General features: G+C 37.7%; 5 protein-coding genes across 5 annotated transcripts; 1 reads left to right on the top strand and 4 right to left on the bottom strand.

Annotated features, from left to right (window-relative positions):
• Nucleotides 1-2,773: 2,773 nt before the first annotated feature.
• On the bottom strand, nucleotides 2,774-4,580 carry LOC111811718 (exopolygalacturonase-like). The gene is made up of 4 exons (XM_023698733.2): nucleotides 4,421-4,580; nucleotides 3,966-4,277; nucleotides 3,325-3,840; nucleotides 2,774-3,238 (listed from the first exon to the last, which is right to left on the bottom strand). Exons 1-4 carry the CDS (start codon nucleotides 4,556-4,558, stop codon nucleotides 2,996-2,998), a joined length of 1,209 nt encoding a protein of 402 aa, XP_023554501.2. The 5' UTR covers nucleotides 4,559-4,580; the 3' UTR covers nucleotides 2,774-2,995.
• A 2,346-nt stretch (nucleotides 4,581-6,926) lies between these two features.
• On the bottom strand, nucleotides 6,927-8,707 carry LOC111811719 (exopolygalacturonase-like). The gene is made up of 4 exons (XM_023698734.2): nucleotides 8,549-8,707; nucleotides 8,094-8,405; nucleotides 7,443-7,958; nucleotides 6,927-7,356 (listed from the first exon to the last, which is right to left on the bottom strand). The coding sequence occupies exons 1-4, from the start codon at nucleotides 8,684-8,686 to the stop codon at nucleotides 7,114-7,116; spliced, it is 1,209 nt and encodes a 402-aa protein (XP_023554502.2). The 5' UTR covers nucleotides 8,687-8,707; the 3' UTR covers nucleotides 6,927-7,113.
• A 1,380-nt stretch (nucleotides 8,708-10,087) lies between these two features.
• Nucleotides 10,088-15,407, bottom strand: LOC111811667 (threonine--tRNA ligase, chloroplastic/mitochondrial 2). The gene is made up of 8 exons (XM_023698660.2): nucleotides 14,999-15,407; nucleotides 14,629-14,775; nucleotides 14,350-14,497; nucleotides 12,556-12,809; nucleotides 12,088-12,465; nucleotides 11,689-11,997; nucleotides 11,377-11,577; nucleotides 10,088-10,606 (listed from the first exon to the last, which is right to left on the bottom strand). Exons 1-8 carry the CDS (start codon nucleotides 15,317-15,319, stop codon nucleotides 10,346-10,348), a joined length of 2,019 nt encoding a protein of 672 aa, XP_023554428.2. The 5' UTR covers nucleotides 15,320-15,407; the 3' UTR covers nucleotides 10,088-10,345.
• A 129-nt stretch (nucleotides 15,408-15,536) lies between these two features.
• On the top strand, nucleotides 15,537-18,830 carry LOC111811743 (putative MO25-like protein At5g47540). The gene is made up of 11 exons (XM_023698764.2): nucleotides 15,537-15,904; nucleotides 16,156-16,317; nucleotides 16,433-16,551; nucleotides 16,640-16,714; nucleotides 16,811-16,904; nucleotides 17,693-17,752; nucleotides 17,841-17,909; nucleotides 18,057-18,155; nucleotides 18,229-18,273; nucleotides 18,361-18,463; nucleotides 18,554-18,830. Exons 1-11 carry the CDS (start codon nucleotides 15,785-15,787, stop codon nucleotides 18,661-18,663), a joined length of 1,056 nt encoding a protein of 351 aa, XP_023554532.2. The 5' UTR covers nucleotides 15,537-15,784; the 3' UTR covers nucleotides 18,664-18,830.
• Nucleotides 18,831-20,700: 1,870 nt separating this feature from the next.
• LOC111811708 (cytochrome b561 and DOMON domain-containing protein At5g35735) lies at nucleotides 20,701-22,479 on the bottom strand. Its single transcript, XM_023698719.2, has 3 exons — nucleotides 21,649-22,479; nucleotides 21,282-21,536; nucleotides 20,701-21,185 (listed from the first exon to the last, which is right to left on the bottom strand). Exons 1-3 carry the CDS (start codon nucleotides 22,255-22,257, stop codon nucleotides 20,871-20,873), a joined length of 1,179 nt encoding a protein of 392 aa, XP_023554487.2. The 5' UTR covers nucleotides 22,258-22,479; the 3' UTR covers nucleotides 20,701-20,870.
• Between the last annotated feature and the right edge of the window lie 3,133 nt (nucleotides 22,480-25,612).

Here is a 25,612-nt window from a genome sequence, read left to right as displayed (position 1 = left end):
CGTTATCCTCTCCAATCGAGATGAGATCTCACGGTATTGTTCATAATTCATAATGATTGAGTGGGAAGAAACAAAATAAAAGAGAGTCAACACCCTCCAACTTTGGCTTTAATGGGAGGTAATGTGCACTTGAGTGGTGGTGGAGTGCTAGTCACTACCACTCTTCTCTTATACAATGTATATATATATATATATTAAACTTTTATCAATTGAATCTATTCATTATTATTCTTCACTATGCATGTTGTGAAGAGGATTCCTTTTCATTTTTTGGGTTTGGTCTAAAGCCCTTTATTCATGCCCCACAATAGACAAACTTTTATGTTTTTGTTTATAACCAAACCCTAATTTGGTCGTGTTCATGCTTCGAATCTTTGTCTCTTGGTGTATATAGAGATGAATTCACCCAGAAAAAAATTGAATTTGATCTTGGGTTTTTGTTTCTAAGTTCAAAAGAAATATACAGGACTCATATTCCAATTTCGGGTCAATATGTCTGTGTGAATAGTCGAGATATTAGGGAGCTGGAGAAGCATTTGTGTGTAACGTATCGTACCCATATGACTACTTGCCTCCTACACTCTGTCATCCATTCAACGAGTTGTAGTTTGTGTAATTTATAGAATTAGTTAACGAATACTCGTAAAAGTACGCGACGAGTAAGAGTAATGATTCATACTTTATACTTAGGAACGTCACATCAAGATGGGATTTTAATAAGATGATTAATTTATTAAAATTATGCTTAAGTTAAGATACATAGGTAGAGTAATGAAGTTGAGTTAGGAATTTAAAAATTTATATTAAGAGACAAACTTTATACTTCCTTTTATAAAAAAGTCAGCTTTTATTTATTTGTTTGTTTATAAAAAATGAAATAATTGATTGTTGTGATGTGAATTTTCAAAAATTAATAAATAAATCATTGATTAATTATATTTTTTTATTAAATTTCTTAAATTTATATTGGTTTTGCAAATAGCCCCTTGTTTTATGTGCTATTTGCAATTTAATACCAAAAGATGGACTTTATTCTATCTTGCTTCCATTATTACTTTCTTGTCTTTTTCTTTCTCTTTCAATCAAACATTTCGAGAAAAAGTTAAAAGGGATAAGGGAAAAAACAGTGAAAGGGAGACCCGAACAATGATTGAAAGATCAATATCCTACGGAGACGGGTCGTGTTTGATAACTATTTAATTTTTTTTAAAAGTTTTGAAATGTAAGCGTATATGCACGACTTCCCGTTATCGATTTTCTTGTGTTGTTATCTACGTTTTACTAAGATTATACAAACTTAAATGAATAGCTTTTAAGAAGTTGTCCGTTAAAAATTAGGGGTGTTCATGAGTTGGAATGAGTATGACATTCTTTAGATTCAATCTAATTGTTCGATCAGTAAATTTTTTTCAACTCAAACAGTCCTTATTAAATAATAAACTCAACCCAACCGTATAATTTTTGGGCTGGAGTGGTTCGAGTTGTTCAGATTATTTATTCAAATTTTGTAAAAATGTTATTTCCTAAAAAAAAAAAACTAGTTATTTATTTTTAAAAATTTAATTTAGAATTACTACACAATTTCATGAAAATTTATTGGGCTATTTAATTTTAAAATTTTTTGAAAAATAAATAATAAAAAATAATGTATTTTTTAAAATTAGCTCTAAATTCAGAATCGTTTGTTCAACTCAATCTATTTCGACCCAATCTATACTGATTTGAATTGGGTTGATTGAATTTTTTGGATCATCGAATTTTTTTATGAACGGTAAAGAATCATGAAAAAATTTGGATTTATATTAATAAAAATAATTAAGCCAAACACACTATAAATAAAGTAAACATTTTTATGGTGGAAAAAAGTAGCTTTTTAGTAAATTTTTAAAAAAATAAAAAATAAAAAAAAGGTGATTTAAAATCTTATCTCTTGCTTAAGGAATACGATTTTCCAAGTAAGTGGTTGGCTTCAATTCCAACCACATCTATTTTCAAGCTTTTTTTTAAAACATATATAAGTTTGAAAATGACATAATAGGAAGGGGAATAAAATATGAAGGGATAATTATTGCCTTGATAACGACGAACACTTGCTACAAGAATACAATTTCAAGAAATTAATCTTTTTTTTGAACCCTTGTCTATACGAATACGGTTTGCTAGCATTGCTCGTTATAATGTTCGAAAACGGGCTCGCGTTGCCCCTACACTAGGCCAAGTCATTCGATTCGACCTTGCCTCTGCTTGGGCCAAGGTCTCTCAATGCAACGTCGCATCCCATCTTGTCGTCTCGATCCCCATCGACATGGTTCATATGTCTTGGCGCCGTTCTGAGTCTTGGGATGTCGTTGGCCATCATAATTCGTTTGATCATGTCATCGAGAACGGGCTCGCGTATCGCTCATCTCTACATCCATCCATCCGAGTTCTATCGAGACATTGACCCTTCTATGCCCATGTCGTGTTATTTACGGATACCGTGCCGGATAACGGGTGTATGTAGCAACCTCCAACACGCGGGATAGGGCCCAATACCCACCCGTGCTGCCCGGTACTGTTCTTCAAAAACCTATTTCAAAAGAAGTCGTCCAAGACACTCGTCTCAACATGCTCGCTCATACTGTGACACTCGTATATGCTACATGGTAGCTCACTTAGGCCACAGGGTCCAGGGGCAGTGGACACACATGTTTCCATGCATTTGCTAAGATGCGTATGGAATTTTATATTATCCCTACCTATTAACTTTAAGCTAAAATTCAGACCTCCAAAGAAAGCAAGAACGTCTTGAATAATTAAAGTTACTTATCCAATTTCAAATGAAACGTCGTATATATATTTTGGGTGCCCATAATTTGGCTCTAAAAGAAAACCCCCAATCATCAAGGGATACATTTAAACTTCACCTCTCATCATGTTCATGTACATTAAGAAGCATGAAAGGGTGCTAGTATTCATATATTCATATGTTTTGTTTTGTTGGGTTGTGGATGAATCATATTGCAAAAGCCCTAGTGCAGGCAGGCGGCATCACTCTTCCAGATATTGTAGGCTTCACATTAGAACATTCTGATATGGCTGTGCCATTGGTGCCTATGTATCTCAAGTTTATGTTTGATAGCTTCACGTTCTTGCACGGATACCCTCGGCTGCACACAAGCTTTACAGCCACTCGAGTTGTCGATGTCCCTACGATGTTCCTGAATCCGACATCGCTTATTGCAACTCTAGATGGAATCTATAGGTTCAACACAAATCACATTTTAAAATCAAATAATTATTCAACGGGGATTAAGTTGAAGAACGTATTAAATATAGAAATACCTTGAATCGGCACTTTCCGTATGGGCAATATTGTTGGTCAATTAGGATAGGAGTGCCAACATTTTTCATCACAATGCTATTAAAGTGCATATTGGTGGCAATTCCTTGAGTAGAATCTGGCCATGTTTTGATCCTAACTCCGAACATGGTGTTTTTGATTGTGCAATTTCTGACAATGACTCCAGACACTGGTTTCTCATTCTTGTACTTTCCAAGGCTTCCAATGCTAATCCCGTGACCCGGACCACATGTCACCTTCTCGACGATTATCTGTTGGCTTCCGTCGCCGATCGAGACACAATCGTCACCAGTTTCGATCCTGGCATTGCTTATAGTCACCCCGCTCGATCCTCCAATATGGATCCCGTCGGTGTTGGGACTTATGCCGGGGGCGTTGATGATGATGTTTTGAATGGTCATGTTCCTGCAGTTGTGCACGTTCATGTGGAAGAACTTGCTGTCTGTTGAAGTTATGCCTCGAATTATAGTGTTGTTGAGGCTGTAGAATCTCAAGCTCTATTGTAAACAATATGCATTCGTTAGCTTGCAATCCAAGAAAACTTCTTGTAAAACATGCATGGTTAATGCTATGTAGACGTTTTAACGACCAAAATGAATATCTTAACGAAACGAACACTCACAATAGGGAGAGAGTCACATTTGCCCGAAGAAGCACATTGATTTTGCTTCCAAGCAAGAGATCCTCGGCCATCAAAAATGCCTTTTCCAGAGATTGTTAAAGCATTAATATACTCAAAAATGATCCAATTGTCGTCAGATTTCATGTGTTGAATATTGAGGGGCGCTTCGAGTCTACCCTCCATTTGAATATGAACGGGCGCCATGCATGGCCCTTTAAACTTCATCGAATTCACCACATATCTCCCACCTGATATCACTACTTTGCTTGGCTTTCTTGACATGCAAGCATCCTTCCAAGCCTTCATAATCGCCTAAATTACAAACAAAACCAAAAACCCATCACAAATTCATCAACTTTTAGCTTTCTCAAACTCAAAATCGAAACGTTATTCAACTTCGTGTTCGAACTAGCCACATTATAATGATAAGATTTTGTACGACCATAGGAACAAACCTGGCTATCATCTGAGTTGCCATTGGCTTTTGCTCCATATCTTTTGACATGGAAATCAGCAGCTAGGCCATTGGTGATGAGACAAAGAAAGAAGAAGATGATGAATGTGGATGATCTTGAAATGGTTAGTGAAGACATTATTGAATGGTGTTGTAGATTTGATGATGAAAATGAGTGTTGAAATGATGTTTTTATAGAAGAATGAAGAAAAGTCATAGACCACACAAAGTTTGATGCCTAATTTTAGGTGAATCAACCACGACCAAAAGTTACATTTGTGGTGTCCTAAATTTCTAAATTTACTCGGACATGTTTGGGAGACTTTCATGGCATTATTTTGAGAAGAGAATCATCACAACGTCATTAAAACCTAATCAAAGCCTTACCGTAAATTTAGGTGTTTTTTTTTTTTGTTTTTTTGTTTTTTTTTGTTTTTTGTCATCCTTCTTTTCCACCCAAAACCTAGAAGAATAGTCGTGATCGTCGGAGGACGAAATCACGCTCGCGACAACGTTGAAGAAACATCAGACCTAATTACGATAGTTTGTCACTAAGGATAATCTTAGTTTTGATGATAAGTTATTGAATCTTTGTTGCATAGGTTGACTAGTTAAAGTATATCAAATGGGTTATAAATGGCATTGTGGTAATTATATGCTATTGGATCGAGTAATTAGCCACCAAGATTACACAGGGTGAACCTTTATTTTATTGGTTAGTTTCGTAGAAGAAATAAAGTTAAATGAAGTTTCTTCTCCACCCCGAACACTTATGGTTTCATTATAGTTAAATTATTTTAGATTTATCTCATCATTCGAGGGCAAAACATGCTGGATGAGTTGGGATGAATGAGGCACATTAAATAATTGACTATAGGTAAACATGCTCGAAATGGGTAACTATAAATGACATTGTGGGCATTATACGCTATTGGATCACGTAATCAGCCATCAGGGTCATGTGACACTAGTGATTAAAGTGAACTCAAAGGAGCTAGAAGATAAGTAACTAAGTATCCAAATCTTAACGGTTATGTGAATATTGTCAATGACCCAAAAGTAAGATTGAAATATTTTAATAAATATATAAATGAGCTATTGATTGAGTATTATTTTATACTCGCTTATGCTACTCTTTGTTTTCGGTTAGTGTCAGTGGTGATATGGCTAGCTAATGACAAGTGTGTGTCAGAGTTGGAGTCGTTTTCATTATAAAAAATTAAACATGGTTCGAGCAAGATCATAGTTCAATATCATTTTCTATGTGTGATTTCGCTTTAAAGAATACGAATACAATTTTTGAAATGAAGTAAATGGTCCGCTTCACATTTTATTTGATGGAGCAAACCAATGGAATTTTGAAACCTAGAACAAAAATGGTTTGAAAGGGTCGCTGTGGAAAAGAATAGTTTGTTGACGGAGCATCATTAGGCACATATTTTAGGGTTTTGCTTTCCGGTAACGGTGGGTTTCACATTTGCACATTCAGACTTGATCGGTCCTTTTTTTCCGTTGTAAGTTAAGTCAATATCAGAAAATATCACACCTTTAACATTTGAGATTCGAGTTTAGTAGCGTTTTTGTCTCTAAGACTTCAAACTTTGACGTTTTAAGCCTCAGATATTTGATTCTAATAGTATTTTAGTTTAGGTTTTCTATTAGTTGATTACTTGAAACACACCGTAATTTACTCACAAAAAAAAAAAAAAACTGTTTTCAGCATCTTACCACAAAGATAACAGAGTGTAATTCTTACCACAAAAATAGTTATCAACAATTACCTTACGTGATCTTTAGTGACTGGCTACCCAATAAACACGTGTAACGCGCCTTGCAAAGTTCATAGAAACTTTGCTTTAGCAATTCCGACTTATTGATCTAGATGCCTTAGATCGAACCTACATTTAAAATACCTATACATTAGCCCAAATGCAAATAACACGACCCAAAAATCATGTGGCTTTACAGTTACGAAACTCCTATGAAACAATTGTGTTACGACCTGAGTCTCCTTACTATCAGTAAGCAAGTCAAACTTCTAACTTGGGTGTCGCAACTTTTATATTAAAAATGTCGGGCGACCATCAGTGCTAAGTCACAACTAGAGCTGAATCGACATAAAATAACGAGGTTCACGTAAACTTATTATTTTCCTCTTTAAACGATATTTTTTATGATACTAGACAGCAGCCGTGCACAACAGCAGTTGGAAAGAAAAGAAGGAACGAAGAAGGTCCGAGACTGAATGGCTCGGTTCTTTTATAGCCAAGCCTTCTAGGGTTTCTCTTTTTTTTTTTTTCGAGATTTATTTATACTTTTTTCCTATACGTTGTGTATGTCGAGTAACCCATGTAACACTGAAGTAAAAGATGGGTATACGAAAATCAACTTTCTTAGACATAATAAAATTATTTCAAAGGTTATTTAAATTTTTTTAAAAACAATATAATAAATTTACATTTTTTCGCGGAAGATTCAGATCTTTAAACACATGAACAACAGGAATGTTAATCAATCGAAATTTATATGTTGTATGTATTTATATATATATATAGTGTGACCGTAACATTTGGGCCTAACCCGACTATGGGATACATTTAAACTTCACCTCTCATCATGCTCATGTACATTAAAAAGCATGAAAGGGTGCTAGTATTCATATATTCATGTCTTGTTTGTTGGGTTGTGGATGAATCATATTGCAAAAGCCCTAGTGCAGGCTGGCGGCATCACTCTTCCAGATATTGTAGGCTTCACATTGGAACATTCTGATATGGCTGTCCCATTGGTGCCTATGTATCTCAAGTTTATGTTTGATAGCTTCACGTTCTTGCACGGATACCCTCGGCTGCACACAAGCTTTACAGCCACTCGAGTTGTCGATGTCCCTACGATGTTCCTGAATCCGACATCGCTTATTGCAACTCTAGATGGAATCTATAGGTTCAACACAAATCACATTTTAAAATCAAATAATTATTCAACGGGGATTAAGTTAGAGAACGTATTAAATATAGAAATACCTTGAATCGGCACTTTCCATATGGGCAATATTGTTGGTCAATTAGGATAGGAGTGCCAACATTGTTCATCACAATGCTATCAAAGTGCATATTGGTGGCAATTCCTTGCGTAGAATCTGGCCATGTTTTGATCCTAACTCCGAACATGGTGTTTTTGATTGTGCAATTTCTAACAATGACTCCAGACACTGGTTTCTCATTTTTGTACTTTCCAAGGCTTCCAATACTAATCCCGTGGCCAGGACCGCACGTCACCTTCTCGACAATTATTTGTTGGCTTCCGTCGCCGATTGAGACACAGTCGTCACCAGTTTCGATCCTGGCATTGCTTATAGTCACCCCGTTCGATCCTCCAATATGGATCCCGTCGGTGTTGGGACTTATGCCGGGGGCGTTGATGATGATGTTTTGAATGGTCATGTTCCTGCAGTTGTGCACGTTCATGTGGAAGAACTTGCTGTCGGTTGAAGTTATGCCTCGAATTATAGTGTTGTTGAGGCTGTAGAATCTCAAGCTCTATTGTAAACAATACCCATTCGTTAGCTTGTAATCCAAGAAAACTTATAGATGTTGTTTGTAAAACATGCATGGTTAATGGTACGTAGAAGTTTTAAGGACCAAATGAATATTTTTAACGAAACGAACACTTACAATAGGGAGAGAGTCGCATTTGCCAGAAGAAGCGCATTGATTTTGCTTCCAAGCAAGAGATCCTCGGCCATCAAAAATGCCTTTTCCAGAGATTGTTAAAGCATTAATATACTCAAAAATGATCCAATTGTCGTCAGATTTCATGTGTTGAATATTGAGGGGCGCTTCGAGTCTGCCCTCCATTTGAATATGAATGGGCGCCATGCATGGCCCTTTAAACTTCATCGAATTCACCACATATCTCCCACCTGATATCACTACTTTGCTTGGCTTTCTTGACATGCAAGCATCCTTCCAAGCCTTCATAATCGCCTAAATTACAAACAAAACCAAAAACCCATCACAAATTCATCAACTTTTAGCTTTCTCAAACTCAAAATCGAAACGTTATTCAACTTCGTGTTCGAACTAGCTACATTATAATGATAAGATTTTGTACGACCATAGGAACAAACCTGGCTATCATCCGAGTTGCCATTGGCTTTTGCTCCATATCTTTTGACATGGAAATCAGCAGCTAGGCCATTGGTGATGAGACAAAGAAAGAAGAAGATGATGAATGTGGATGATCTTGAAATGGTTAGTGAAGACATTATTGAATGGTGTTGTAGATTTGATGATGAAAATGAGTGTTGAAATGAAGTTTTTATAACATAATGAAGAGAATTCATGGACCACAAAAGGTTTAATGCCTAATTTTAGGTGCCATTTTAGCTTCATAAATTGTTTTGGTGGTGAAGAAGCTTTTGTTTCATTCAACTCAGGCTTTTTTGGGGCAGCCATCCATGTGTGAAGAAAAAAATGGAGTTTCTTTATATATACTTGGTTGTATGAATGGCAGTTAATACTCCCCATGGAAGTTGATTGTTTGCCCATGCCATATGATACTCAATCATTTAAGAGACACCATATATGTTTGCTCTTGTAGATCATATAAATACTAATAACAACTTTTAGTTTATATATATATAAAAAACTTTATGAATTGCTAAAAATATTGTTTCCTTCTAATCTAGGAGAAATGATTTGAGGATAACGTCACACCAGTTGTGAGATCCCACCTCGGTTGGAAAGGGGAACAAAACATTCTTTATAAGAGTGTGGAATCCTCTCCCTCGTAGACGCGTTTTAAAAATCGTGAGGTTGACGGTGATGCGTAACAAGTCAAAACAGACGAAATCTGTTAACAGTGGATTTAGGTTGTTACAAATGGTAACAGAGCTAGTCACTGGGTGGTGTGTCAGCAAGGATGTTATGCTCCTAAGGGGGTGGATTGTGAGATCCCACATCGGTTGGGAGAGGGAATACAAACATTTCTTAAAAGGGTGTGGAAACCTCTCCCTAGTAGAGGTGTTTTAAAAGTCGTGAGACTGACAACGATACGTAACGAGCCAAAATGGATAATATTTACTAGCGGTGGACTTGAGATGTTACAAAAGATATCAGAGTCAATCACTAGGCGAGGTGCTAGCGAGGACACTGGGCCCTAAGGAGGCAAGGAGTAGATTGTGAGATTCCACATCGGTTGGAGAGGGGAACAAAACATTCCTAAGAGTGTGGAAACCTCTTCCTAACAGACGCGTTTTAAAAATCGTTAAAAATCGTGGGGAACAAAATATTCCTAAGAGTGTGGAAACCTCTTCCTAACAGACGCGTTTTAAAAATCGTTAAAAATCGTAAGGCTGACAGTGATACATAACAGACCAAAACGAAAAATATTTGCTAGCGGTGAACTTGAGTTGTGACAAAAGGTATCAAAGCAATATCTACTAGCGGTGGACTTGAGCTGTTACAAAGGGTATTAGAGCCAGTCAGGGCGATGTGCTAGCGAGGACACTAGACACTAGACTCCAAGGAGTGGATTGTGAGATCCCACATCGGTTGAAAATGAGAACAAAATATTTCTTATAAGGATGTGGAAACCTCTTTCTCGTAGACATATTTTAAAAGTCGTGAGACTAACGACGATAAAAGCAGACAATATCTGCTAGTAGTGGGCTTCAACTGTTACAATCATATTGAGTTTTACCCATTGCGGAAAGAAACGATAAAAGTAACTACATAGTTCTTAAGGAATATACAATTTCATCCAACGGTTCTTATGAGACGATCAAATTGTAGCGGTTTCCCCGAGTATTTTTTCCTAATCGAGACCACAACATTTTTCTAAATAAATAAAAAATCTTTCTTTTTTTGTCCCCCAAAGTATGTATACAATTTTATAGACATATATTATACATGAGAAAATGGCTTCAAAATGGTGTTCTATTCTCTGAGGCAAATTTGATTCTTCCAGCAAAATCATCAAGAGTTATGGTTCCTATCTCCCCACCAAACCTTGATCTCACTGTCACAGTTCGCGTCTCGACTTCCTTCGCGCCAACAACTGCCATTAATGGTATCTTTTGGGTCTCTGCATTTCTGATAAGCTTAGGCAACCGCTCGCCTTGACAGACTTCTGCTCGAACGCCAATCGCTCTGAGTTTTTCGGTCACCTCTTTGCAGTATGGGAGCTGGAATGAACATGGAATGAAGATTTCATTGAAAAATCACTACTTTAATACCTAAAATGAATCTATGCAATTGATTCAGCTACCAAATCATATTTACAAGGATCCTCCGCCATAATAGACATGATTCTACCTAAGACTTGATGAAATTCTTGCATGAGAATTGTTGGGAACGAGCTCTCATACATAATCAAGAGGCAAATTATTACGACAGTCAAAACAAGTTGTGAGATCCCACATCGATTGCAGAGGGGAGCGAGGCCAACAAGGACGCTGGGTCCCAAAGGAGAGTGGATTATGAGATCCCACATTGGTTGGTGAGGGGAACGGAGCATTCTTTATAGGGGTGTGGAAACCTCTCTCTATCAGGCGCGTTTAAAACCTTGAGGGGAGCCCTGAAGGGGGGTGGATTGTGAGATCTCACATCGATTGGAGAGGGGAACGAGAACCAACAAGGATGCTGGGCCCTGAAGGGGAGTGGATTGTGAGATCTCACATCGATTGGAGAGGGGAACGAGAACCAACAAGGACGCTGGGCCTCAAAGGGGAGTGGATTATAAGATCCCAACATCGGTTGGTGAGAGGAACGAAGCATTCTTTATAAGGGTGTAGAAACCTCTATCTAGCAGACGCGTTTTAAAACCTTGAGGAGAAGTCCATAAGGGAAAACTCAAAGAGAACAATATATGCTAGCAATGAGTTTGAGTTGTTACACAAGTACTATGACATTACTAAGATAAACTAGAGGAAATTTTACGCATATATATAATCACCTGGGCATCGGTTACGGGCAGAACTCGAACTTGGATCGGAGAGAGCCATAACGGGAAGTCTCCAGCATAATTTTCTATTAGAATACCGAAGAATCGCTCCAGGGATCCCAGCACCGCACGATGGATCATGATAGGTCTCTTCTTTTCAGAGTTCGAGTTAACATATGTGATGTCAAAACGCTGAGGTAGATTAAAATCAACCTGAAAAAATCAAGAACAGATAGCTTTGTCATTCATCAAACGAAGCTGCCTTGAACATCAATTCTGCTTAGATCTACCAATAAAAGAACTCATATTAAGTTGAGGGATTGCCTGTATAGTTGAGCATTGCCACTTCCTTCCCAACGCATCCTCGATCTTAATATCGATCTTCGGTCCGTAAAAGGCTCCGCCACCTTCATCAATCTGATAGCCCCAACCCTTGTCACTGAGAGCATCTTTAAGAGCACATGTTGCTTTCTCCCAGATCTCATCGTTTCCCACTGATTTTGGTGGTCTAGTAGAGAGATTTACCTCAAATTTGTTAAACCCAAATTGAAGTAATAGCTCTTCAGTTAGATCTAGAACACCTCTAATTTCATCTTTGATTTGATCATCCAAACAAAATATGTGAGCATCATCCTGCAAAATCCACAAAACAGATCAGTAAAGCACCAAAAGTTTGTGTAATTTCAGCCACAAACAAGGAACAATCCTTCACATGAACTGCACCTGGGTAAAACCTCTAACACGAAAAAGACCGTGCAAGCTACCAGACAGCTCGTATCTATATACCGTCCCCAATTCTGCTACTCGAATAGGAAAATCTTGATAGGAGGTAAGCCTCCTTTTGTAAAATAGAATATGGTAAGGACAATTCATAGGTCGAAGTTGATAAAGCTCGTCCTCGACGTCCATCTGATTGTACATATTTTCGCTGTAGAAGTCTGAATGACCACTTGTTTTCCAAAGGGCTGCTTTCGCCACATGTGGGGTGTATAGCAGATCGTAACCGCGTTCTCGGTGCAACGTCTTCCATAAATCTTCGATTATGCTCCTCACGACAGCGCCCTTTGGATGCCAGAATACCAAACCTCCCCCAGCATCGTCCTGTGGTCAGGCAAGATTCTAAAGTAACTCAGACTGACATAATCTAAGAGCATAACTCTTGCTACCAACAAGAACATGGAAAATCTAGACCTGAATGGAAAATAGATCGAGATCTTTCCCGAGGCGTCTGTGATCACGACGTTTGGCCTCCTCTTTGAAGTGAAGGTATGCTTTTAATTGTTCTTCGGTCTCCCAAGCAGTGCCGTATATCCTCTGTAGCATTGGATTCTTCTCATCTCCTCTCCAGTATGCACCAGCAACTGTCTCAAGCTCAACAGCTCTTTTGTTGATTTTCCCAGTAGATTCAACATGGGGGCCAGCACAAAGATCCCACCATTCATTTCCTGTGAAGAATATAGGGTATTACAATGAATCAATATAGTTAAGGGATGGAAATACTAGCTGGTCAAAATAGACCAAGATGTTCTTTCATTTACTAGACAATTGATCTACCATTTGTTGTCTTTTGTAACGGTCCAAGCCTACTGCTAGCAGATATTGTCCTTTTTGAGTTTTTCCTTTCGGGCTTCCCCTTAAGGTTTTTAAAACACGTCTACTTAGGAGAGGTTTCCACACCATTATAAAGAATGTTTCGTTCCCCTCTACAACCGATATGGGATCTCACAATTCACCCCTCTTTGGAGCCCAGTGTCCTCACTAGCACTCATTCCTCTCTCCAATTGATGTGGGATCTCACAATCCACCCCCCTTCAGAGCCCAACGTCCTCGCTAGCACACCGCCTCGTGTCCACCACCTCCTTCGAGGCTCAGCATCCTCGTTGGCACACCACCTGGTGTCCACCCCCTTTCAGGGCTCACAGCGTCCTCAATGGCACACCACCCAGTGTCTAGCTCTAATACCATTTGTAACCGCCTAAACCCGCCACTAGCAGATATTGTCCTATTTGGGTTTCCCTTTCAGGCTTCTCCTCAAGGTTTTTAAAACGTGTCTGCAAGGGAGAGGTTTCCACATCCTCATAAAGAATGTTTCGTTCCCCTCTCCAACCGATGTGGGATCTTACAATCCACCCCCCTTCGGTGCCCAACGTCCTCGTTGGCACATTGCCCGATGCCCACCACCTCCTTTGGGGCTCAACGTCCACACCGCCTAGTGTCCACCCCCCTTCAAGACTTAACGTCCTCACTGGCACACTGCCCGGTGTCTGGCTCTGATACCATTTGTAACAGCCCAAGCTCACCGCTAGCAGATATTATCCTCTTTGGGCTTTCCCTTTCGGGCTTCTCCTCAAGGTTTTTAAAACACGTCTGGGCTTTCCCTTTCGGGCTTCTCCTCAAGGTTTTTAAAACACGTCTGCTGGGGAGAGGTTTCCACACCCTTATAAAGAATGCTTTGTTCTCCTCCCCAACTGATGTGGGATCTCACAATCCACCCCCCTTCGGGGCCCAGCGTCCTTGCTGGCACACCGCCTAGTATCCACCCCCCTTCAGGGCTCAGCCTCCTCGCTAGCACATCACCCAGTGTCTGGCTCTAATACCATTTGTAACAATTCAAGCTCACCGCTAGTAGATATTGTCTTCTTTAGGCTTTCCCTTTCGCCTTTCGGGCTTCCCCTCAAGGTTTTAAAACGTGTCTGCTAGGGAAAGATTTTCACACCATTATAAAGAATGCTTCGTTATCCTCTCCAACCGACGTGGGATCTCACACAGTCACAATCAAGAGAACATTTTGGACTTCGAAAAAGTACAAAGAAAAGGAAAAAAGTTTTTAATTTCAAGAAGCTCAAAACTCCAGCCATTCATAAGCCAAACTTCAACCAAGCCCTCTCGAATGAGTTCGACTATAGAAGCTTTCGACATAAGCACAAAATTAGAAAATCTCGTAAGTTACAACACAAAGGGTACAAAGATGATTGCAATCCGTACCAATATGATAGATGGTTATGGGATCCTCCTTTATACTTTCCAAAATCTCCATCTTGTAAGGTTCGTTGATTGCCTCAATTCTTCTCTGAGCTTCATCCCTTGAAACTTCTTCTCTTACAAGTGGTAAGTTTCTGCTAATAATGCGTTCCTACAGATAATATGAGAAATAAATTCCATACCCTGAAAGCATAGCCCAATGCACAGATTCCAAACCTTGTGATATCAAATAATGAAGAAAAGGCCGAGTGATTTCAGTGCTCATAGATTTGGGATACGAACCATCTCCTTCTTGATTTTCTTCAAATCTTTATCTCCCAATGGCTCCATATCAAAATCATAGTAAAACCCATTTTCTATCCATGGTCCAATTGTCACTTTAGCATCTGGAAAGAGCTTCTGAACAGCCATGGCCATAACATGGGCACACTGCAATTTTAAAGCATAGATATCAACCAGTTCAAACGAAGCACAAGAGAATTCAGAGAAGGAGATGCTAAATCCATCAACACCCTGCCTAGATCAAACCTAAATCCATTCTGGGAAACCCCATTAAAACCCTTGTTTAAGCAACAAAGCTCCTCAAATTCCCAGATATAAATCTATAATCCCCAAAAACCACAAGGAAAAATCAACGAAAAAACAGAGTTACCGAGTGACGAATTCTGAGAAGCTTCTCAGAGGATTCATTAGTCGGAAGAACAATCTTCTCGGATTCCTCCTTGTGGGTATCCACCAAATCCTCGTTCTGGGTCGGAATCGACGGCGCTGAGGAATCAGTAGCCACAGCAATGGAAGTCGAAAACCCATTAGCCTTCTTTCGATGGAAAAACGACTTATCCCTATTTCCTGCGAATTGGGTCGCAACGGCAAGGAAGAAACGCGGTGTAGAGACGTTGGGTGAAATGGGTGTTACAAGAGGTGGGTGTAAGAGCAACCCGGTGGTACTCGCCATTCTTTGAAGAACAAACATTAGAGAGGGCCCGAGCGAGCAGAAGATATGATTCCCTCTGCTGCTGTGTGTGGTGGAACTTTGGATATTTTGCTCATCAAATAATTTTCATTTTTTTGTTTAAATACTAAGTAAATCGTTACACTTTCAACTTTGGTTAAACCATTATAACTCAGATTATTCCATAAAGTGTCAATTTTTATATTGAAATAAGAAGTGTAGCTATATTCTTCGAGTATTTAAATGTAAAACTAAATAAAGTGTTCCAAATCCAAGCGCCACCGTTTCGAAACCCGATTCCTTTTTGCTATATTTGTAACAAACACCTCAATTCTTCAATGCCCAACAAAACCGGTCCAGAACGACGCCCCTTTCTTCTCTTCCCATGTTCTAATCTCCCTGTTTTTCCCGTAAATTGTAACCCTTAAGAAGAAGAAGAAAGATCAACGAAGAACAGTAACATTTATCAGAACCCAAATAGAAATCATGCGAGGGCTTTTCAAGCCGAAGGCACGCTCGCCGGTGGAGCTCGTTCGGTACGCGAATGAGCTCCTTCTCTTCATTGATCGGAATGAGGAGGTTCGTGAGCAAAAACGGGAAGAGAAGGTATTATTAATGTTCTTATGGATGATTTGGTTGAAAAATTCATCTGGGTCTCTGTATTTTCGTTGTATGGTTATCGATTATTTGTATTTTGCCCTGTTTCTTCACCATTGCCTTCATTTAAGCTGGAGAAAACGATGTTGTTCTTACAATTTTGTTTGTTAATCGTTGCAATAGCTTCAAATTCGCAATAGAAAATGCACAAAAATGGGTTTAGCTTGTAATCTCTTGATATTGAATTTGAATTTATGCAGATATCTGAACTGAACAAAACCATCTCTCAAATGAGAACAGTTCTTTATGGAAATGGTGGAGCAGAACCAAATGCAGATGCTTGTGCTCAGTTAACTCAGGAGTTCTTCAAGGAGAATACATTTCGCCTTCTCGTCGTTTGCATTCCAAGGCTGAACTCAGGGGTGAATGAGCTCTCACTTGCAATTACATGATCATATTTTCATTTAAACTGTAGTTTTGGATAAGTCAGCCCTCACTGAAGCTTGTGTAGATTAACTAGTGTGTTCTTACCTGCAGCTGCGCCAATGTGCAACTCATGTTCTTGCCAATCTGCAGCGACAGCAGGTCAAGTCGCGGATCATAGCCTCCGAGTACTTGGAGAACAACATGGATATCATGGACATTCTTATACCGGGGTAAGAGGTTGTATCGTTTTAAGATCGAGCTATCGAATTGTTAACATTACACGACATCCATTGATGGTTAATGATTGGCTCGAATTAGGTACGAAGATAGCGACATCGCTTTAACTTATGGGGCGATTGCTAGAGAATGCATCCAACACCAGTGTGTTGCTAGGCATGAACCGTTTTTAACTCTTTTCTTGTGTTTGAAACCTTGAGCTCTAGTTAATGATCATCTTTTCTTCTTTAGTTCTAATCCTTTCCAGTTCAGGTATGTCCTGGAATCAGAGAATATGAGGAAGTTCTTTGATTACGTTCAAAATCCTATATTTTATGTAGCATCAGATGCTTCTGCAACTTTTAGAGTTGAGTAAGATTGTGAATTTGTTCTCTTCTCTATATCTTATTGTTGTTGTGTATGTGAGATCCTATATTGGTTGAAGAGGGGAACGAAGCATTCTTTATAACGGTGTGGAAACCTCTCCCTAGTAGATGCTTTTTGAAACCGTGAGACTAACATCGATACATAATGCCCCAAAGCAGACAATATTTACTAGTGGTAAGTTTAGGTCATTACAAATGGTTTCAGAGCCAGACACCGGATGGTGGCCAACGAGGATGTTGAGCCTCCAAGGAGTGGATTGTGAGATCCCACATCGGTTGGAGAGGGGAATAGGCGGTGTGCCAACGAGGACGTTGGGCTCCTAAGAAGAGTGGATTGTGAGGTCTCACATCGGTTGGAAAGGGGAACAAGCAGTGTGCCTACGAGGACGTTGGGCTTCCAAGGAAAGTGGAGTGTGAGATCTCACATCAGTTGGAGAGGAGAACGAAGCATTCTTTGTAAGGGTATGGAAATCTTTCCCTAAGAGAAAGCCCAAAGAAGATAATATCTACTAGCTTTGGGTTTGAGCTGTTACAAATGGTCAAAACGCGTCTGTTAGGGAGAGGTTTTCACACTCTTATAAAGAATGTTTCATTTCCCTCTCCAACCGATGTGGGATCTCACAGTATCTTTATATACCAATTGCTCGTGACGGTAAACACCAAGCTAACCGTCGTTTCTGTTAGGTTCGATAGACGTAAGCGGTACTAAGGTTTGCCATATTAAGAATATGGTCTGTCAACTAAAACAACCTGAACTGATATTATGCAGAAACTTTTAACAAGGCATAAATCTACTGTTGCTGGGTTTCTTACTAACAATTACGACTGGGTAAGCATTAGATAACGTCTTTGGTGTCGTTTCGTAAATTGTTGGTTTGATTTAGATGAACACGAGCTCATTGCATCTAACTTTTCAGTTTTTCGAAGTGTACAATACGCAGTTGCTGGAATCGACCAATTACATCACCAAACGACACGCTGTGAAGGTAAAGAGAAAGAACGAACGAACGCTAGCCGTGTTTTAATGTACATGTGTTAGATTCACTCTATTGCAGCTAATGAATATGTCGATTACGGTGCCTCGAACCGATGCTTCGAGTTTTATGATCCTAAAGTTGGGTACTCTGCTGCAGTTGCTGGGCGATTTACTTCTTGATAACTCTAATGCAGCTGTGATGGTTAAGTATGTGAGCTCATTGGAGAACATGAGGGTCTTGATGAACCTTCTCAGGGTAAACTCTCTCACTTACATGCTCATACAAGCACAACTTTCTTAAGAATTTTTACGCCCTTCTTTTCGTATAGGACCCGAACAAGACAATACAACGAGACGCCTTCGATGTATTCAAGGTACCGTTGAAGATTGTTGAATGATTCACGCTACCAAGTTCATTTTTTTTTTTCTCGTTAAAGGAGTTGCTCGTTTTTGTTTATTAGCTATTCGTTGCAAACAAAAACAAGCCTTCGGAGATCATAGGCATACTTGTTGCAAATAGAACCAAACTTCTTCTTTTTCTCGACGACCTTAAACTCGATAAAGGTAACAACCGACGAAGATAAGAACCCTTTAACGTAATATCATTTGATCTGTGTTTATGTTCATGAATGATCCATCGCTTTTTGGTTCCAGTGGATGAAGGGTTTGAAGAAGATAAAGCTCTGATTATAAGAGAGATCTCCATTTACGAGTCGTTCGATTCTTCATCTATGAAGATGGAAAACTGCGAGACTGAAGATTGATTTCAACTTCTGATACACATTTATCTCTTTGAATTGTTCGATCCACGTTGACATCTAACTTTGCTTCGTATATGGATTATAGATATAGATCGTAGAAAGGTAGAGCCCAAGCTATGTTAACACTCACTAGATTGCAATTACAATGCTTACATCTTTCCCCCTTGGTCTCTTCTTCTCTAAATTAGCTCGAAAATGACATTTTATTGCATCGTAGAAGTGTACTAATGATCATGCTAGCTTGAGGACGACGTCGGAATGTAGTAAAAGTGGAGGGCGTTATGGGTATATAAAGATTCTCGCTCTTAGCTACTTTTAAAAATGGTATCGATATGGAGTTTTCAAATATCTTGGATAATAATGTCACTTTCAAAACCTCAGGTGTATTTTTGCTCAAAATGAAATTTTTTAGTAGGGGAGATTTGAACCTATAATCTCGATTTAGATACTATATTCTATATCAGTTGAGCTATGTTCATATTGGTCTATGTTACCCGAAATTAAAGAGGGAAATGACGTGTCGTATTACCATAGTATTATAATTGCAATTCCTTGTCCCATTTCTTTCTAAATCTTATTCCTCTCGTATGCTTGTAAAGTTTGTACACTTAGTTCAGCAGTGATAAGCTTATGGAGTCGAGTAAGATATTCATCGATTGGGGTAGGACTACATTTATTTAGACTTAATCCAATTGTTCGGGTTGCATATTTTTTCAACCTACACAATCTTTATTAAATAATGAACCCAACCCAACTATAGAATACTCGAATTAGTCGGTTCGAGTTATTTCGGGGTTGGTTCGGGTGGAGAGTTCATGAATCAACTCAACTCATGAAACTTTCATTTATTTGAATCTTACTCAACCCAGATAACTCGATAACCCAATTGAAATTATACCGATTTAATTGGATTGATCGTGTTTTTTTAATTAATATTTTTTTTAATAGTACGTATTCCTACCTACCTTTTAAAACTACGAACAACTTTAGCTTTGTATTATCTTGAGTAAATACAACTTTAAATAAATTTTTAGAAATTATAAATTAACAACACGAAAATGAAATGATCCGAGAAACGCAGTTGAAATGAGTTGATCCAATTGTATGAGCTTTTATTTATTTATTTATTTTTATTAATCTTGGCTTGAGCCAAAAATATAAATAATATTTTTTACAATATATTATTTAAATATCGTTAAATAAATTAATATAAGCAAATTAAAAATAAAATTCAGATACTAAAATAGAATTAAATGTTTATAGTTTTAAAAGTTTGAAATAAAATAGAATAAATACGGAAGTAAATTCAACAAATTAATATTCCTTTAATTTCAAGATCATTTTTTAAAAAGAAAAAAAAAATAAATTTATTGATACCTAACTCAATTATATATATATTATAAAATTCTTTTTATTTATTTTATTTTATTTTTTAAATAGTTGTTGGAATCTTCTGGTAATGTTACCAAATGGCAAGCTGTCAAAGTTCCAAGAGAATTTTTAAAAAATAAATGGCCAAAAAGAAATAATTAATTTTTGGATTAATTTTATTAAAGCTCATGTTGTAAATTGCATTTTAAACTGTAAATTACACGTGTCTCCTAATTATTGGTGGGTGCAGTAATGCACATAGACATGCCCATTTTTTTTTTTTTTTTTTAAATTTTCAGCTTTAAAGAACTAAATATACATTAACGATAAGTCTGAGAGACCATTCTCAAGACTATTTTTCTAATTTTATGAACCAAATATACACTAACCCTCAATTCGAGAGACCATTTATAACTATTTTTCAAAGCTCAAAGATTAAAAAAAGGTTCGTTTTCTAGCTTTTATGAACGGAAAAAGGAATTCAAATCTATCTTGAGTATGAACGTACGTAGCTAATAAAATACCATATTTCATTCGGGTTGCCTACCTACATTATCTGTTTATGTCCAAAATTTGAATTAAATTTGATACATTTTCCATTTTATGCTTAAATTTCTTCCATTTTTAGATTGGAAGTTCTTAGCTTGTAAGTGAAAAAAAGAGATAAAATAAGAAAAAAGAATTATGTATAAATATAATAACAAATAATATTCTACCATATGATCATCGCTACTACTAATCCCAAATAAGAAAAAAAACACAAAAACAAAGAAGAACACTCGAAATGTAAAATCAAAAAAAAAAAAAAAAAACCCCAAAATCAGAGACTCTCGGGATGATCAAACCCTATTAGCATGTCCATTCATCCCATTGACGCCATTGATGTTATGAGGAAACTTATCAGAGTTGGATCTCTTTCGCTTGATGACGATGACCCATGTGATCACTTCCAGAACGACGGCGACGGCGCCCAAGAAGATGATGATTCCGGTGTAAGCCCGTTTCCATTTGTCATCGGGGCTCAAGATGCTTAGCCCTTCAAACACGTTGGCGATGCTCAGAGCTATCACACTGTATCCGATCGAGTGGTGGTATATGTTCCAGTAGATTCTGTATTTGTGATCCTTGTTCGGCCTCAGAAGCAGCGCGAAAACCTGAAATGAACAAAACCCAGTAAGGATTTTGATAAATTTTGATTTGGGGTTTTGATTTTTGGATTTTTGGATTTGGGGTTTTAGGGTTTCGTTTACCTGAAGAGTTCCGAAGACGAAGAGGGTGATTCCGATGTTGCGATGGGTGTTGTATTGAACAGCAACGGAATCGCTGCCGAGTTTTATGCCGGTAGCCCAACCGGCGACACCGACGGCGTAGGCGGAGGATTGGCAAGCGACGTGGAGGTAAAACCAGGCCGGATCTGCACCTTTGAAAACCTTCAAATACCTAGCGAAAATGGCACCCATCGGCATCAAAGTACCCCAACTAACGGCGTTCAAAACTCCATGAGTCTGAAAAATCAAAACCCAAATCAGATGTCAAAATTTCGCCAAATCCCCAAAAGGGTTTCACAAATGGAAAGATTAAAACAGACCCAGATCAAAAAAACAACGACCCACTTACGTTTCTCCTCTTGAGAACCGAATCCACCGCCGCCGTGCTAGACCCAGTAAGCAAATCGAGGGTATTTCTTGAGGCTCTGTTGTCGTTGGTGAGCGCATGGGCGCTTGGAGCACCACCCGCCATAGGGCCTTCCTGCCATACCTGATTGATGGTGGTCATACCGCCAGGAAGCGTAATAGTTGCAAAAAGAGTCATCTCGTTGTTGACATAAGTGGCTGAAAGTTCAGAAACCCCATATCTCAAATCGCTCTGTTGCAGGGTTGGACCAGGGGGATTCAAACTGGAAGTGTAAGCATGAGTGCCACCAGTGGAGTTCTGATGAGCAACAAGCGCTTGAGTCCCAAACATGGCCAAGCCCTGAGGGTTAATACCCCAAGCAATCCATTGATTGGCAGTGGTGGAAGGGCGTCTGAAGGCAATTCTCAAGGTATTGTTTGATTCAATATAAGTCCAATGAAGGACAGAGTTGAGCACAGGATGATCCACACACGCTGCAAACACTTGATTATTGGCAAACCCATTGTAGCTTCTGCAACTCTGAGCTGAAACAGAGAGACACAAAGACAAGACGATCAAAACAGAGAAGCAGCTTTGGAGCTTCATTTCCATGGCGAACTCCTCCAAAAGCTTGAATTGATTCAGGTAATTGTTTCAGTTTGGTTGAGGGAGAGAGAAGAGAGAAGAAAAGGAGTATTTATAATGAAAAAGCTTGATGAATTTGTGTTCATTCTTGGTTGCTTCATGTGTCTCTGTCCATGTTCAACAACTCGCATTGGTTAACCTAATTTTCTACTCTCTCAACCATTTTTTCTAGAAGAACATGCTTGGTTTTGTGTTCCTTTTTTTGTTCTTTGTTTCTGTTTCTATAGAATGGGAGCCACCTAACAGAGAAAGGGAAGGAAAAACCTTGAAAACCTTGACTAATTCCAACTTCCACCATGGTTAAAAAGCTTCACCATGACTCTTGTGTTCTCTTTACAAATAAATCTTCCCCCAATCTTCACCCACCCACATAAATCCATTTCTTTAATCTTTGGGTTTGAATTAGATCCATTATGATTGTGTTCTAAGTTCCTCTTTTTCATGGCTTTGTAAAGTTTGACTTTTTATTTCCTTTCTTACTTTATAATTTACAAGAATTAGGTTTATGTTGTTTCGTTTAGTCCCTATGTTTCAAAATTTTACTTTTTTACCACTGGCTTTTGAGTTTACTCTTTCGGTTTTAAGATGTTACCGTTCTATTCTTGAGAATTGAGTTTCGTCCCTTCCAACGTGATCACTTTACGTACTTCTTGATATAGGTAGTAACTTCAATTCTTTCAACTTTTCTTTTAAGTTTTTCTCATACTCGAGAATACTCTTACTTAGATGTGATCTTGTTTCTTTACATAAAATTAAACTCGGTGGTAAAAATGTAAAATCTTAAAACTATAGGGACCAAATGATTAAAAAGAAAATGTAAATAAATGTTAGGTGAGGCCTAGAGAAGAAAAGTACGTGTTGACTCAGCCAGATATGACAGAAAAGAGTGGAATCAAAGTTAAGAAAATTGGAATTGGAATGAAACTGAAATTTTATATAATTTTTTTTTTTTTATATATAAAATTGAATTTTTAATTTTGTATTATATTATGTTAATTAAATAAATAGATAAATAAAATAATATCATTTTGTACAAGTTTGACCAGGAAGCCTCTTTCTCGAGACGTGTTATGCGTCTCCTTCAACTTTCTACGGCGCTTTGGCATTTCAGACCCTCATCAAACGACGTCGTCTTCTTCAGTGTTCACATTCATTTTCCTTTTTTTTTTTTTTTTTTTTTTTTTTTTTTTTGAAAAATGAATATGACATAATATTTATTTATTTTTAGCCATATGAAAAATACCTTTGTTTTTTTTTTTTTTTTTTTTTTTTTTGGGTGTGTGAAAATAAGCTTAATTTCCGACTCTTTAGAGGGTTTAGAATAAATTTTGGATAACTTTAAAAAACCAGAACGTTTATTCTATAAATACTGTTTTAAAAAGTACTAATTAATACTTATTTTCAAATGTTTTTACGACTTTTGAAATCGACTTTGATTCTTTAACGTAGTGTGAAGATTTAAACAAGTGTTTTTCATGTACTTAAAAGAACTTTTTTTTCCATCCATAAATCATACCTTATAATAAATAAGATAAATAATCAATGTTCCACAATTGTTTTCAAAATTGTTTTCAAATGCTTTTGAATCAAGTAATTGTGGTGAACCAAAAATACTCAATAAAATACTTGTGATAAACATGATTCGAAAATGACTTAATTTATGATTTGGAAGTTCCTTCTTTCACATTCATACCGTAATATTATTATAAAAAAGAAAAATCAAAGTGGCAGAACAATATCTTCAATTTGAGTATAGCTTAGAAAATAAAATATCTTTAGTTTGATTTTTTTGCCACATTGTAATATTTAACCCATGTTGGACGACCCCTTAGAAACATGTGGACAAAGACAAAATAGACCGAAACGACCTATATTAATCTGTAGGCTGAAAGGACCTATGTCGATTTGTAAGGATACTCTTCACTCTTAAAAGCGAGAAGTAGCGTAACCATGTCTTCAGGAGAATGTCAAAACTATCCGAGTGATAGGTAATCCAAATCAAGATCAAATTATATGATTAAAATCTTTTTAAGATATGGTTGAAAATGAAAGTTCACAATTATTTTATACCCCAACTGCTCCCTCTTTATTGTGCCTCCTATCTAACCCATTTTAAATCTTCCCATTAATAATTAATCTTATGATTTCAATTAATTATTTAAATTTGGAACAGACCCACCACTCCACATTCTTTAATCCTTGTTGTCCTGGTCTCTTGCTTGCATTATTAATTAATTAACCCACCCATCTTATATTTTATTCTTCATACAAACTTAGGTTTATTTTTTTAATAATAAACATTTAATAACCCTTATTGGATCGTACGTATAGGTACGTATATACGTTCGTACCTGATGTAATTGACCAAGAGCTCAAGAGGGCTTGGTCACAATGGTGGAAAATGAGAGGAAAATGGCCTAAGCAGCCCCCTCCACAGCCTTTTTAGACCTAAGCCTTGTCTGCATCCCTCCTTTGGGGTTTTCAGAGCAGCTGCCTTCAAGATGTCACAATATCTTCTTTAATATGATTTGAATTCATAACCCAACAGCCTAATTTTTTGGACTCCTTCCCTGTTGACTAATTTTTCTGTCTTTAGATCTATTCGTGAGTAAACAAAGGGGTTAGGTAACGTCCGGGTTCAATCAGTCGAGTGGGGTCGATACAAAGTTTGTCCGTTTCTAACGGCTGGATATGAATTAGTAAAGTACACATAGGATATCAAGCCTTTGAAGGGACCGACTCGAGCACAAACTCGTTATAGTCCCTTCATTTTTCTGGTATATGAGGTAAACATAAGAACATGTTGATTTGAAAGGGTAGTTTTTGGAGGTTTAAGTGATATTGAATTACCTTGCCCTGTGTCACGATCATGCTTGTCCAAGGCATCTTGCACATGGTTGCATGATGTCAAAACTCTTTCGTTGTATCACTTTATTGATTTCCTTTACTGCCTCAGTATAGTTTTCTTATTGTATTTTCGAAGTGTATGACGTTTCAGCAGAATCATGTTTATGCCTAGTAAATCTAAAATGCCTTAGAATGTACTATAAGGGGAAGCGACTAGTTGTCAATTCTTCCTACCCTAAATTATATGTTATCTAAATCGTTGTGTTGTCTCTCACTTATAGCCTATAACATCGCTTTCAAACTTTCTTTCAAAAATCTCTCTGCCCCATTTTCTAAAACCTTCTCAAAACGAGGCCAAAGGCTTCCGTATGCGACGCAATCTTAAATTGGCTTGACTTACTCTATATCGGGAGTAAGTGCAAGAAAAGTGCACGGTTCCCATTCTCACATACTTGAAACAGTAAAATTTCAACAG

This window comes from Cucurbita pepo, chromosome 15 (assembly GCF_057944985.1).
Source record: "Cucurbita pepo subsp. pepo isolate OVF chromosome 15, ASM5794498v1, whole genome shotgun sequence".
NCBI lineage: Eukaryota > Viridiplantae > Streptophyta > Magnoliopsida > Cucurbitales > Cucurbitaceae > Cucurbita > Cucurbita pepo.
The sequence above is the reverse complement of the archived record's forward strand: the minus strand, read 5'-3'. Positions and strand labels throughout refer to the sequence as shown.